Source organism: Notolepis coatsorum (genome assembly GCF_963971535.1).
Source record: "Notolepis coatsorum genome assembly, chromosome: 12".
NCBI lineage: Eukaryota > Metazoa > Chordata > Actinopteri > Aulopiformes > Paralepididae > Notolepis > Notolepis coatsorum.
The window spans coordinates 125,581,493-125,596,397 of NC_140176.1; the positions used below are offsets into that span (position 1 = coordinate 125,581,493).

The 14,905-nt window shown below is 41.9% G+C and overlaps 1 protein-coding gene across 1 annotated transcript in view; it reads right to left on the reverse strand.

Annotated features, from left to right (window-relative positions):
* The window catches only part of LOC311238042 (uncharacterized protein), a gene marked incomplete at both ends in the record, with an annotated part of 137,423 nt that overhangs the window by 96,420 nt on the left and 26,098 nt on the right, over positions 1-14,905 (reverse strand). Inside the window, one exon of the mRNA XM_084326006.1 lies at positions 7,815-7,874. Within this exon, the coding sequence (XP_084182132.1) occupies positions 7,815-7,874 (60 nt within the window). The remainder of the gene's footprint in view (positions 1-7,814; positions 7,875-14,905) is intronic.

Sequence of the window (14,905 nt, forward strand, 5' to 3'; positions counted from 1 at the left end):
TGCAGCATGTGTGTGTGTGTGTGTGTGTGTGTGTGTGTGTGTGTGTGTGTGTGTGTGTGTGTGTGTGTTTGTGCTAAAGTGACTGTTAGTGTGTGAGCTGTTAGTGTGTGAGCGTATACTGACTTGTATCCTGTGTCACATGCGGAGACACGTTGTGTGTTTGTGTTTACTCGAGTCTAGTCTAGACTGTCATGGCGGCGCCCACTAAGTCGAGTTTTTACACATGGAGATATTCTCACTATTTCTCTTTTGTCGAGCACAAAGAAAAGCACGTTTTAATTAAATGTAAATTGTGTCTTGGCTCAAAGATCCTATCTACTGCCCAAAACAGCCATTCAAATCTGTTGAAGCACCTGGATAAACAACGTGCTTCAACGAAGCTAGTAGCTGAGTCTAACGTTAAGACCCCTGGACTCATCCGACTCATACACAAATGGAAAATGAGCTAAAGAAAAGGTTTGAGGGGTTGGACTACATCTCGACCACAGCAGACATCTGGTCCGTCCCCGGGATAACATCTCACTGTATAAACCCCACTACTTTACAGCGCCAGAAAGCTGCATTGGCCTGTAAAATGATAAAGGGTCGGCACGCGTACAATGTCATTGCTGGTGAGATTGACCACATTCAAGCGATTGAAATAATGTCGTTTTTGTTTTTTAAGTAACTTAAAAGTTACTTTTCACAGTAACGCATTACTTTTTGGTGTAAGTAATCAGTAAAGTGACTGAGTAACTTTTTAAATGAAGTAACTAGTAATGGTAACTAGTTACTATTTTTTAGTAACTAGCTACTACTACAAGTAACTAACACTTGGTTGCTGGTTTGAATTCTTATCTGCCTGTTTGCTGTGCTGCTGCACCTCCTCTTATGGTGCCGGCTGACCTGAGGAGTCAAAACAGATACTAACATTAATGTAGTAATTTAATATGTACAAGCTACTTACTACTTTCTCAATACATAATTATGCCTTGTCTCCACTAGCCAGGCTTTAGCCGTGTGAGTGTCTCTGTTGTCTTTAGAACCGGGCTGAACCAGGCTGAGACAGTATGTATTACAGTGGGTGGTGTGCATTTATAAAGGTTGCCTAGCAACCAGAGAGTTTACAAGAAACGCAATGGAGACACAAACCCAACCATACCATAGTGTATGGTCACTACATGTCTCGTGTATGTATGTGACGAATGAATCTCTTGAATCTAGCCCCAGCGAGGCTGAACATAGCTGTGGTGGAAGAAGTACACAGTTCCTCTACTTCAAAAGTAGAAATACAGAGATAAATTAGTACTCTGGTAAAAGTAAAAGTCATCCATTAAAATTCTACTTAAGTAAAAGTAGAGAAGTATTTGCTATTGAATGTACTTAGTTAAGTATCTAAAGTAAAAGTATGCATTCTACATAACGTTTGTGTATTCCAGTGGTAAATGGCTGCTTTTTTATATAGCGCTTTTATCCAAAGTGCTTTACAATTTGTTCCTCACACTTTACCCGTTCACTCACACATTCACTCACCGACGGCGGAGGCGACCATGCAAGGTGCCAACCTGCTCATCAGGAGCAATTAGGGGTTAAGTGTCTTGCTCAAGGACACATCGACACGCTGCCCGGGAGGAGCGGGAATCGAACCGGGAACCTTCGGATTGCCAGACGACTGCTCTACCTCCCGAGCCACTGTCGTCCCAGTGCTTGGGGGCATTCAATCCTCAATCCATTAATTTTACTCTACCAAGAACAAATGCACTTAAGATAACCATAATGTATAGAGCTGCTGCAAACTGGAATTGTATACTGTACCTGTGAAGATAATGATGATCAGAAACAAATTTACTTTTGAGAAAAGGTTGAAAAATGCTGTTATGAATAATGAAATACAGTTGAGTTACTAATTTATTTAGTTAGTATTGTTAGGTTAGTTAGTTAGTTAGTTAGTTTAGTTAGTATTGTATTTGTGGTTGGAGCCTTTGTGTGTGTTTTTTTTGTGAGATTTTAAAGATATTGAGAATGTAAGGCTAAAGTGTTTCTTATGTTGCTGCTGCCCCCTCCCTCTGGAATGCCCTCCCCAGCCATATCGGTGATGCAAAAACCCTGACATCTTTTAAATCAGCCCTCAAAACCCACCTTTTCAATCTTGCTTTTGACCTTTAATTCTGTCAGTTTTATTTTATTTTGTCATGTATTATTCAGTTCGGTTTTAGTTTTGCCATAATTTTGTCCCTTCTACCCATGTAAAGCGTCTTTGAGCACCTGGAAAAGCGCTATATAAAATGGATGTATTATTATTATTATGTTTTTATTGTTTTTTTATTACTGTAATGTACTGTAATGTTGTAAGTTATGTGTTCGAACCCCAGGAAGAATAGTCTTTCACCCAGGGGTGTAGACTAATGGGGATCCATACAATAAACAAATAAACAAATCCATTGACCTCTAAAGGTTATGTCAAAGTGGTATGTGGTCCAGTTATGCTGCTCTGATTAAAGGTTGTGTTAAAGTGGTATGTGGTCCAGTTATGCTGCTCTGATTAAAGGTTGTGTTAAAGTGGTATGTGGTCCAGTTATGTTGCTCTGATTAAAGGTTATGTTAAAGTGGTATGTGGTCCAGTTATGCTGCTCTGATGAAAGGTTATGTTAAAGTGGTATGTGGTCCAGTTATGCTGCTCTGATTAAAGGTTATGTTAAAGTGGTATGTGTTCTAGTTATGCTGCTCTGATAAAAGGTTATGTTAAAGTGGTATGTGGTCCAGTTATGCTGCTCTGATTAAAGGTTACGTCAAAGTGGTATGTGGTCCAGTTATGCTGCTCTGATTAAAGGTTATGTTAAAGTGGTATGTGGTCCAGTTATGTTGCTCTGATAAAAAGTTATGTTAAAGTGGTATGTGGTCTAGTTATGCTGCTCTGATTACATCATCTTGAAATCTTGAATTTTTTCCATGTTTTCTATGCACAATCTTTTTCATCAAAGTAACTAGTAACTGATGGTTTCAGATAAATGTAGTGTTGTGGAAAGGTTGTTTAACACAGCAGGAGACGATATTTCCAATTGTAACAAATAGGTAATTTATTTAAGAAAAGAAGTTCTTTAACAGCAAGAGCTATGGGTCAAAGATGATCGCCACAGCTTGAACAAAAACACTCTGTCCTGGATCCCTTTGCCTGTCCCTAAATCCCCTCTCAGTCCTGCCCCCATGACAGATATGATGACGTATCACATCATGTCAGATCTGACATGACGTACATTAAGATGATACGTAGATTTAACATCGGAGAGAGAGAGAACATGAGGAGAGATAAGCAAGATATGATATCCACACACGATATGATGTAAAACATTAAGAACATCGAAGAGAGAGTGAGATGTGTGTGTTTGTGTGTGTGTGTGTGTATGTGTGTGTGTGTCTGTGTGTGTGTGCGTCTGTGTACAGACGTGTGTATTGTATGTGTGTATTGTGTGTGTGTGTCTGTGTGTGTGCGTCTGTGTACAGACGTGTGTGTATTGTATGTGTGTATTGTGACACAGGGAATGTGTGTGTGTGTCGGTGTGTATGTCTGTGCGACTGTGTGTGTCTGTGTCTGTGTGTGTGCTGTGTAACTGTGTGTGTCTGTGTGTGTGTGCTGTGTCTGTGTGTGTGCTGTGTATGTGTGTAAGAGAGAAAAGACACAAGATTAGAACACACGATATGATGTACTGAAATGTCCATCTGCTATCTTGAGGCTGTTTTAAGAACATCAGCCAGACTGTCGCCCTAGTGTCTTTGAGCCCTGCTAGTTGACCTATATTAAACTAGTCAAGACTAACCCCTTTCCTACCTCCACCCTCGTATACACATTTTCCCCAACAGTAGTGGAGTAAAAGTATATACTATAAGTTCCCTAAAATGAAAATACTCATAAAATAAGTACAAGTAGCCCGAAATTAAGTTGTACTCAAACCATACTGAGTCACGGACAAAAGACACACCAACATTATGCGAAATGCGTCTTCTCCAGAGTCGGACAAGAAGATACATTTCCACCTATTTCTTCTCTGTGTGTCTCTGTGCGTCTATACTGTAAGTGCTTCCATTCATTTGTTCGAAGCTAGGCTAGCTTGCAGCCGGATAGCTTTCTACTGAACACAAACAGTAGAGAGGAAATTAGCATCTATCTTCTTGTCTGACTCTGGAGAAGACGGTAAGCAACATTTCCTATAATGTTGGCGTGTTCCTTTAATGTTACCATGAAGCTATTAGTGTCACGATCAGGACTCAAGCCTGCCAGATGAGGAGCAATCAGCGCAGCTGCAAGGGATCACCTCATCAGGCAGGCTCTATATCACCTGGCAGATCCAGTCATCCTGTGTCGCAGTGTTAAACTGCCTTCCCAGGTACGACGTCTCGACCTGAAGCTCTGCTACCCGCTCTGGTTGAATTCCCTGTTCTAACCTCCCTCTCTTGTGCCCAAGGACATCCGTTCCAGTGTCAACCAGGACCTCCGCTCCAGCGTGCCCGTCTGGACCCCTGGTGCTTGACTACGGAGTTCCTGCTATCAACCCCGACACAACCAGTGTCTCCCATCCTCTCATACTGCACGAGGAGTGCACCTACTCAAGGACCATCTCGTACTGCCCAAGGAGTACCCCTGTGCTACCCCCCCAAGAACATTCATCCCGACTGTTGAACATTCTTACAGTTGTTACTTGTCTGTTTGGGGGGAACTATTAAAACACCCTAAACCGCTCCATTCTCTCTCCTCCTGTGTTCGCTATTGGGCTCCACAAGAACCCCTTTTCCTCACAATTAGTCGTATGGAGTTTTAGCCACGATCTTCCCTCTGACAAACTGAACCCATTGACCTCTGATGGACAGACATTTTCTAGTCCTTTTTTATTCTAATCTTCACGTCCTTTTCCACACCGTACAGTAGACAGTACGGCGTCCATCGGATTGTGAAAGGGGCTTTCAAATGTATTCCAAATGTATATTATTGTAACAATCAAAGTAGTATGAGTAGTTGCCTGTGTTCTCTCTTCCCCTTGTCTGGTCTCTCCCTTATTGGCAAAAATAAACCCTGTATATCCATCTATCAATCAATCAATCAATCAGATCAAATTTATTTGTATAGCACATATAGACATGATAATTGTCAACCAAAGTGCCTCACAGTAAGTCGCACAGCTAAACACAAAGGACAGTGCTAAAGTATAGAATGAACAGAAAATATAAACAACCAACGGACAGTCAAAGAAACAAAACAACACATCAACAATTTATGAAGCAAATGTAATGGTCTGCATGTGATGACCACCGAGCAACTATCAAACAAAGGTAGGTATGATCTGATGTTGCAGACTTAAAGGTCAGAAACTCTGAGATTTGGGAGAAAATATGGTATATTTTGTCATTCAGTTACCCTGATAACAAAGCCCAGTGGTCAATCGGTTATCCTGAAATCCAAGCCCAGTGGTCAGTCTGTTGTCCTGAAAATATAGCCCAGTGGTCGGTATGTTATCCTGAAAACAAAGCCTGTTTGTCAGTCTGTTATCCTGAAAACAAAGCCCAGTGGTCAGTCTGTTATCCGGAAAATAAGGCCCAGTGGTCAGTCGGTTATCCGGAAAACAAAGATCCTTGGTCAGTCTGTTATCCTGGCACTTGACCTGAGCCTGGAGCACTGCGGACTAGACAGGCGCCAAAGGGGTCAGCTGAAACAGCACCCCGGCGGAAGGGGCGTATGCTGGCATTGTCGTGCACCATGTCACAGCCTCCACAAAACCCCCCCGACTCTCTAGAGGGGCCGAGGCAGAGAAGGCTGACACGATTGGCAGACGTCATGAAACGTGCGGGGGCACACTCAATCGGTTAACCCGGGAGTTGACTCCGCTCCAACACACCAGGGAATCAACCACCCTCTTGGTTAAACATGAGGTGGTTGTTCCTATAACCCCTCAGGAAAAAACTCCAAAACACACCTGCGGGTATACACTGGCTATACCGCAGTACAAGTGTTTCAGTTTTCAAAAAGGGGTTATCCCAGGCCTACGGGTCGACGAAAACAACTTCGGACCGGGCCCGGCGGACCGGGACGTACACAGGGATGCCAGAGGAGTTCCATAAGAACCACCTCAACAGCCCCCTCTCAGCCATGCGTAACCAGGAGAAGAGATGGGCGAAAAGAATGGAGAAGGACCAGGCCCCCTTAGCGCAGCTCAAGGTACAACACAACATGGACCAAGCAACAGTGAGGGGTAATACGTAGTAGCACAACCACGAACATCTCCATAACGCTAAACCCTGTGACACCCGGGCCGACCCGGCATTTTCCCCCCCGAAAAAAGCACAAGTCCCTCAGGGTACCAGAACAGCAGATCTGCGTCCCCGGCGGACAATGGGTTAACTGACCTGGACCGGCGTGACCAGAACCAGTCCCATGCCCTAATCACGCCGACATCCCCAACACTAGGAGGGGGGTAGGTACGCGTGTCGATCCAAAACATTATAGAGGGCACCACCCAGACGGTCCCGTTCGTACCGCGCTCAGTGGCCCACCCCAAGGGCGTGAGACCCCTCTACCTATGTTCTGATCTATTCCGTTAACATCCCCCAGATATGAAAGAGAATTAGTCGAGACAAACCTAGTAAACTGGTGCTCGGAAGAGACAAACTCCATCCCAGTTGCCCCATAAAAACGCCGTTTTAATGATGAGCAACCAAGGCGCGCAAGCCTCATGCGTGATTCCTATCAGAAACACCCAGGGCCAGCACTATGTACACGTCGAGACCCAAAACACATCAATGGATAGTCTAACAAGACACCAGATACCGTTCCTCCTTGCCGCCTGGGAGAACGACAAGAAGCAGATTTTTTTATTTTACATTTTTTACAGAAAAAATTAAAAAGAATACGGACATGGGTCCCATGCGACGCGGCTGAGGGAAACACCACCCCGTCAACCATACTTCATAAGAGGGGACGGGGAGCGACGTACCCCTATGACGGGGGGAAACCCATGACTCAACAGACCTTTAAGGCGAGGAGTCAGGGAAACCCTAAACAATACCCCGTCCACCTACTCCAAAAAGGAGAGGACGGGGAACCCCCAGAAAGACTTCCCACGTGAGCAATAGATTTAAAAGACATATTGCTACCACATACAACACTTTTTAAGTTCTACTCACCTTGACAATCTGAGGAGGAGGTTCTGAAACTCTGAGGAGGCTCCCTCACTGGGAGGGAGGGTCTGAACTCACAGGAGGCTCTGAAACTCCCTGAGGAGGAGGCTCTGAACTCCCTGAGGAGGAGGTTCTGAAACTCCCTGTAACAGAGGTCCATAACATGGAGCCTGTGAGGTTTGGTTGGTTCCCCGCCACACGCTCTCCTTAGGTATGGTGCTGATTGGTGCATTCCCCGCCACACGCTTTTTGAACGATTGCCACTTTCGTTCCAGGTGTCTCTCTGCTACATGAACCTGTCTGGTTAACTCCTGTATAGAAGGTGTCTCTCTGCTACATGAACCTGTCTGGTTAACTCCTGTATAGAAGGTGTCTCTCTGCTACAGGAACCTGTCTGGTTAACTCCTGTATAGAAGGTGTCTCTCTGCTACAGGAACCTGTCTGGTTAACTCCTGTACAGAAGGTGTCTCCTACAAGAACCTGTCTGGTTAACTACTGTACAGAAGGTGTCTGCTACAGGAACTTTTCTCGTACTGTGCCCATACTCCCAGTGATTTGACCAACATGTAAAAGCCCAATTCACATACAGGCTCCAGACAGGGGTGCTCTGTTACACAAGCAGCAACTTTTCTTTGAACCAACAGCCTATAATGAAAAGGCACCTTACCTACCTCTCTTAAGTAGCAGGAGATCCCCCTGAGAGCGGCACCCATGGTGGTAGGAGAAGGTAGCTGAGAAGAAGATAACAGAACATGAAACATACATGATGGTAGGAGAAGGTAGCTGAGAAGAAGATAACAGGACATGAAACATACATGATGGTAGGAGAAGGTAGCTGAGAAGAAGATAACAGAACATGAAACATACATGATGGTAGGAGAAGGTAGCTGAGAAGAAGATAACAGGACATGAAACATACATGATGGTAGGAGAAGGTAGCTGAGAAGAAGATAACAGAACATGAAACATACATGATGGTAGGAGAAGGTAGCTGAGAAGAAGATAACAGAACATGAAACATACATGATGGTAGGAGAAGGTAGCTGAGAAGAAGATAACAGGACATGAAACATACATGATGGTAGGAGAAGGTAGCTGAGAAGAAGATAACAGAACATGAAACATACATGATGGTAGGAGAAGGCAGCTGAGAAGATAACAGGACATGAAACATACATGATGGTAGGAGAAGGTAGCTGAGAAGAAGATAACAGAACATGAAACATACATGATGGTAGGAGAAGGTAGCTGAGAAGATAACAGGACATGAAACATACATGATGGTAGGAGAAGGTAGCTGAGAAGAAGATAACAGAACATGAAACATACATGATGGTAGGAGAAGGTAGCTGAGAAGAAGATAACAGAACATGAAACATACATGATGGTAGGAGAAAGTAGCTGAGAAGAAGATAACAGAACATGAAACATACATGATGGTAGGAGAAGGCAGCTGAGAAGAAGATAACAGGACATGAAACATACATGATGGTAGGAGAAGGTAGCTGAGAAGATAACAGGACATGAAACATACATGATGGTAGGAGAAGGTAGCTGAGAAGAAGATAACAGAACATGAAACATACATGATGGTAGGAGAAGGTAGCTGAGAAGAAGATAACAGAACATGAAACATACATGATGGTAGGAGAAGGTAGCTTAGAAGAAGATAACAGAACATGAAACATACATGATGGTAGGAGAAGGTAGCTGAGAAGAAGATAACAGAACATGAAACATACATGATGGTAGGAGAAGGTAGCTGAGAAGAAGATAACAGGACATGAAACATACATGATGGTAGGAGAAGGTAGCTGAGAAGAAGATAACAGAACATGAAACATACATGATGGTAGGAGAAGGCAGCTGAGAAGATAACAGGACATGAAACATACATGATGGTAGGAGAAGGTAGCTGAGAAGAAGATAACAGAACATGAAACATACATGATGGTAGGAGAAGGTAGCTGAGAAGATAACAGGACATGAAACATACATGATGGTAGGAGAAGGTAGCTGAGAAGATAACAGAACATGAAACATACATGATGGTAGGAGAAGGTAGCTGAGAAGAAGATAACAGAACATGAAACATACATGATGGTAGGAGAAGGTAGCTGAGAAGAAGATAACAGAACATGAAACATACATGATGGTAGGAGAAAGTAGCTGAGAAGAAGATAACAGAACATGAAACATACATGATGGTAGGAGAAGGCAGCTGAGAAGAAGATAACAGGACATGAAACATACATGATGGTAGGAGAAGGTAGCTGAGAAGATAACAGGACATGAAACATACATGATGGTAGGAGAAGGTAGCTGAGAAGAAGATAACAGAACATGAAACATACATGATGGTAGGAGAAGGTAGCTGAGAAGAAGATAACAGAACATGAAACATACATGATGGTAGGAGAAGGTAGCTGAGAAGATAACAGAACATGAAACATACATGATGGTAGGAGAAGGCAGCTGAGAAGAAGATAACAGAACATGAAACATACATGATGGTAGGAGAAGGTAGCTGAGAAGAAGATAACAGAACATGAAACATACATGATGGTAGGAGAAGGTAGCTGAGAAGAAGATAACAGGACATGAAACATACATGATGGTAGGAGAAGGTAGCTGAGAAGATAACAGAACATGAAACATACATGATGGTAGGAGAAGGTAGCTGAGAAGAAGATAACAGAACATGAAACATACATGATGGTAGGAGAAGGTAGCTGAGAAGAAGATAACAGAACATGAAACATACATGATGGTAGGAGAAGGTAGCTGAGAAGAAGATAACAGGACATGAAACATACATGATGGTAGGAGAAGGCAGCTGAGAAGATAACAGAACATGAAACATACATGATGGTAGGAGAAGGTAGCTGAGAAGATAACAGAACATGAAACATACATGATGGTAGGAGAAGGTAGCTGAGAAGAAGATAACAGAACATGAAACATACATGATGGTAGGAGAAGGTAGCTGAGAAGAAGATAACAGAACATGAAACATACATGATGGTAGGAGAAGGTAGCTGAGAAGATAACAGGACATGAAACATACATGATGGTAGGAGAAGGTAGCTGAGAAGAAGATAACAGAACATGAAACATACATGATGGTAGGAGAAGGTAGCTGAGAAGAAGATAACAGAACATGAAACATACATGATGGTAGGAGAAAGTAGCTGAGAAGAAGATAACAGAACATGAAACATACATGATGGTAGGAGAAGGCAGCTGAGAAGAAGATAACAGGACATGAAACATACATGATGGTAGGAGAAGGTAGCTGAGAAGATAACAGGACATGAAACATACATGATGGTAGGAGAAGGTAGCTGAGAAGAAGATAACAGAACATGAAACATACATGATGGTAGGAGAAGGTAGCTGAGAAGAAGATAACAGAACATGAAACATACATGATGGTAGGAGAAGGTAGCTGAGAAGAAGATAACAGAACATGAAACATACATGATGGTAGGAGAAGGTAGCTGAGAAGAAGATAACAGAACATGAAACATACATGATGGTAGGAGAAGGTAGCTGAGAAGAAGATAACAGGACATGAAACATACATGATGGTAGGAGAAGGTAGCTGAGAAGAAGATAACAGAACATGAAACATACATGATGGTAGGAGAAGGCAGCTGAGAAGATAACAGGACATGAAACATACATGATGGTAGGAGAAGGTAGCTGAGAAGAAGATAACAGAACATGAAACATACATGATGGTAGGAGAAGGTAGCTGAGAAGATAACAGGACATGAAACATACATGATGGTAGGAGAAGGTAGCTGAGAAGAAGATAACAGAACATGAAACATACATGATGGTAGGAGAAGGTAGCTGAGAAGAAGATAACAGAACATGAAACATACATGATGGTAGGAGAAAGTAGCTGAGAAGAAGATAACAGAACATGAAACATACATGATGGTAGGAGAAGGCAGCTGAGAAGAAGATAACAGGACATGAAACATACATGATGGTAGGAGAAGGTAGCTGAGAAGATAACAGGACATGAAACATACATGATGGTAGGAGAAGGTAGCTGAGAAGAAGATAACAGAACATGAAACATACATGATGGTAGGAGAAGGTAGCTGAGAAGAAGATAACAGAACATGAAACATACATGATGGTAGGAGAAGGTAGCTGAGAAGATAACAGAACATGAAACATACATGATGGTAGGAGAAGGCAGCTGAGAAGAAGATAACAGAACATGAAACATACATGATGGTAGGAGAAGGTAGCTGAGAAGAAGATAACAGAACATGAAACATACATGATGGTAGGAGAAGGTAGCTGAGAAGAAGATAACAGGACATGAAACATACATGATGGTAGGAGAAGGTAGCTGAGAAGATAACAGAACATGAAACATACATGATGGTAGGAGAAGGTAGCTGAGAAGAAGATAACAGAACATGAAACATACATGATGGTAGGAGAAGGTAGCTGAGAAGAAGATAACAGAACATGAAACATACATGATGGTAGGAGAAGGTAGCTGAGAAGAAGATAACAGGACATGAAACATACATGATGGTAGGAGAAGGTAGCTGAGAAGATAACAGAACATGAAACATACATGATGGTAGGAGAAGGTAGCTGAGAAGATAACAGAACATGAAACATACATGATGGTAGGAGAAGGTAGCTGAGAAGAAGATAACAGAACATGAAACATACATGATGGTAGGAGAAGGTAGCTGAGAAGAAGATAACAGAACATGAAACATACATGATGGTAGGAGAAGGTAGCTGAGAAGATAACAGGAACATGAAACATACATGATGGTAGGAGAAGGTAGCTGAGAAGATAACAGAACATGAAACATACATGATGGTAGGAGAAGGTAGCTGAGAAGAAGATAACAGAACATGAAACATACATGATGGTAGGAGAAGGTAGCTGAGAAGAAGATAACAGGACATGAAACATACATGATGGTAGGAGAAGGTAGCTGAGAAGAAGATAACAGAACATGAAACATACATGATGGTAGGAGAAGGTAGCTGAGAAGAAGATAACAGAACATGAAACATACATGATGGTAGGAGAAGGTAGCTGAGAAGAAGATAACAGAACATGAAACATACATGATGGTAGGAGAAGGTAGCTGAGAAGAAGATAACAGGACATGAAACATACATGATGGTAGGAGAAGGTAGCTGAGAAGAAGATAACAGAACATGAAACATACATGATGGTAGGAGAAGGTAGCTGAGAAGATAACAGAACATGAAACATACATGATGGTAGGAGAAGGTAGCTGAGAAGAAGATAACAGAACATGAAACATACATGATGGTAGGAGAAGGTAGCTGAGAAGAAGATAACAGACATGAAACATACATGATGGTAGGAGAAGGTAGCTGAGAAGAAGATAACAGACATGAAACATACATGATGGTAGGAGAAGGTAGCTGAGAAGAAGATAACAGAACATGAAACATACATGATGGTAGGAGAAGGTAGCTGAGAAGAAGATAACAGAACATGAAACATACATGATGGTAGGAGAAGGTAGCTGAGAAGATAACAGACATGAAACATACATGATGGTAGGAGAAGGTAGCTGAGAAGAAGATAACAGAACATGAAACATACATGATGGTAGGAGAAGGTAGCTGAGAAGAAGATAACAGAACATGAAACATACATGATGGTAGGAGAAGGTAGCTGAGAAGAAGATAACAGAACATGAAACATACATGATGGTAGGAGAAGGTAGCTGAGAAGAAGATAACAGAACATGAAACATACATGATGGTAGGAGAAGGTAGCTGAGAAGATAACAGAACATGAAACATACATGATGGTAGGAGAAGGTAGCTGAGAAGAAGATAACAGAACATGAAACATACATGATGGTAGGAGAAGGTAGCTGAGAAGAAGATAACAGAACATGAAACATACATGATGGTAGGAGAAGGTAGCTGAGAAGAAGATAACAGAACATGAAACATACATGATGGTAGGAGAAGGTAGCTGAGAAGAAGATAACAGAACATGAAACATACATGATGGTAGGAGAAGGTAGCTGAGAAGATAACAGAACATGAAACATACATGATGGTAGGAGAAGGTAGCTGAGAAGAGATAACAGAACATGAAACATACATGATGGTAGGAGAAGGTAGCTGAGAAGAAGATAACAGAACATGAAACATACATGATGGTAGGAGAAGGTAGCTGAGAAGATAACAGAACATGAAACATACATGATGGTAGGAGAAGGTAGCTGAGAAGATAACAGAACATGAAACATACATGATGGTAGGAGAAGGTAGCTGAGAAGAAGATAACAGAACATGAAACATACATGATGGTAGGAGAAGGTAGCTGAGAAGATAACAGAACATGAAACATACATGATGGTAGGAGAAGGTAGCTGAGAAGATAACAGAACATGAAACATACATGATGGTAGGAGAAGGTAGCTGAGAAGAAGATAACAGAACATGAAACATACATGATGGTAGGAGAAGGTAGCTGAGAAGATAACAGAACATGAAACATACATGATGGTAGGAGAAGGTAGCTGAGAAGAAGATAACAGAACATGAAACATACATGATGGTAGGAGAAGGTAGCTGAGAAGAAGATAACAGAACATGAAACATACATGATGGTAGGAGAAGGTAGCTGAGAAGAAGATAACAGACATGAAACATACATGATGGTAGGAGAAGGTAGCTGAGAAGAAGATAACAGAACATGAAACATACATGATGGTAGGAGAAGGTAGCTGAGAAGAAGATAACAGAACATGAAACATACATGATGGTAGGAGAAGGTAGCTGAGAAGAAGATAACAGAACATGAAACATACATGATGGTAGGAGAAGGTAGCTGAGAAGATAACAGACATGAAACATACATGATGGTAGGAGAAGGTAGCTGAGAAGAAGATAACAGAACATGAAACATACATGATGGTAGGAGAAGGTAGCTGAGAAGAAGATAACAGAACATGAAACATACATGATGGTAGGAGAAGGTAGCTGAGAAGAAGATACAGAACATGAAACATACATGATGGTAGGAGAAGGTAGCTGAGAAGATAACAGAACATGAAACATACATGATGGTAGGAGAAGGTAGCTGAGAAGAAGATAACAGAACATGAAACATACATGATGGTAGGAGAAGGTAGCTGAGAAGAAGATAACAGAACATGAAACATACATGATGGTAGGAGAAGGTAGCTGAGAAGAAGATAACAGGAACATGAAACATACATGATGGTAGGAGAAGGTAGCTGAGAAGAAGATAACAGACATGAAACATACATGATGGTAGGAGAAGGTAGCTGAGAAGATAACAGAACATGAAACATACATGATGGTAGGAGAAGGTAGCTGAGAAGAAGATAACAGAACATGAAACATACATGATGGTAGGAGAAGGTAGCTGAGAAGAAGATAACAGAACATGAAACATACATGATGGTAGGAGAAGGTAGCTGAGAAGATAACAGAACATGAAACATACATGATGGTAGGAGAAGGTAGCTGAGAAGAAGATAACAGAACATGAAACATACATGATGGTAGGAGAAGGTAGCTGAGAAGAAGATAACAGAACATGAAACATACATGATGGTAGGAGAAGGTAGCTGAGAAGATAACAGGACATGAAACATACATGATGGTAGGAGAAGGTAGCTGAGAAGAAGTAACAGGACATGAAACATACACTGATGGTAGGAGAAGGTAGCTGAGATGATTAACAGAACAT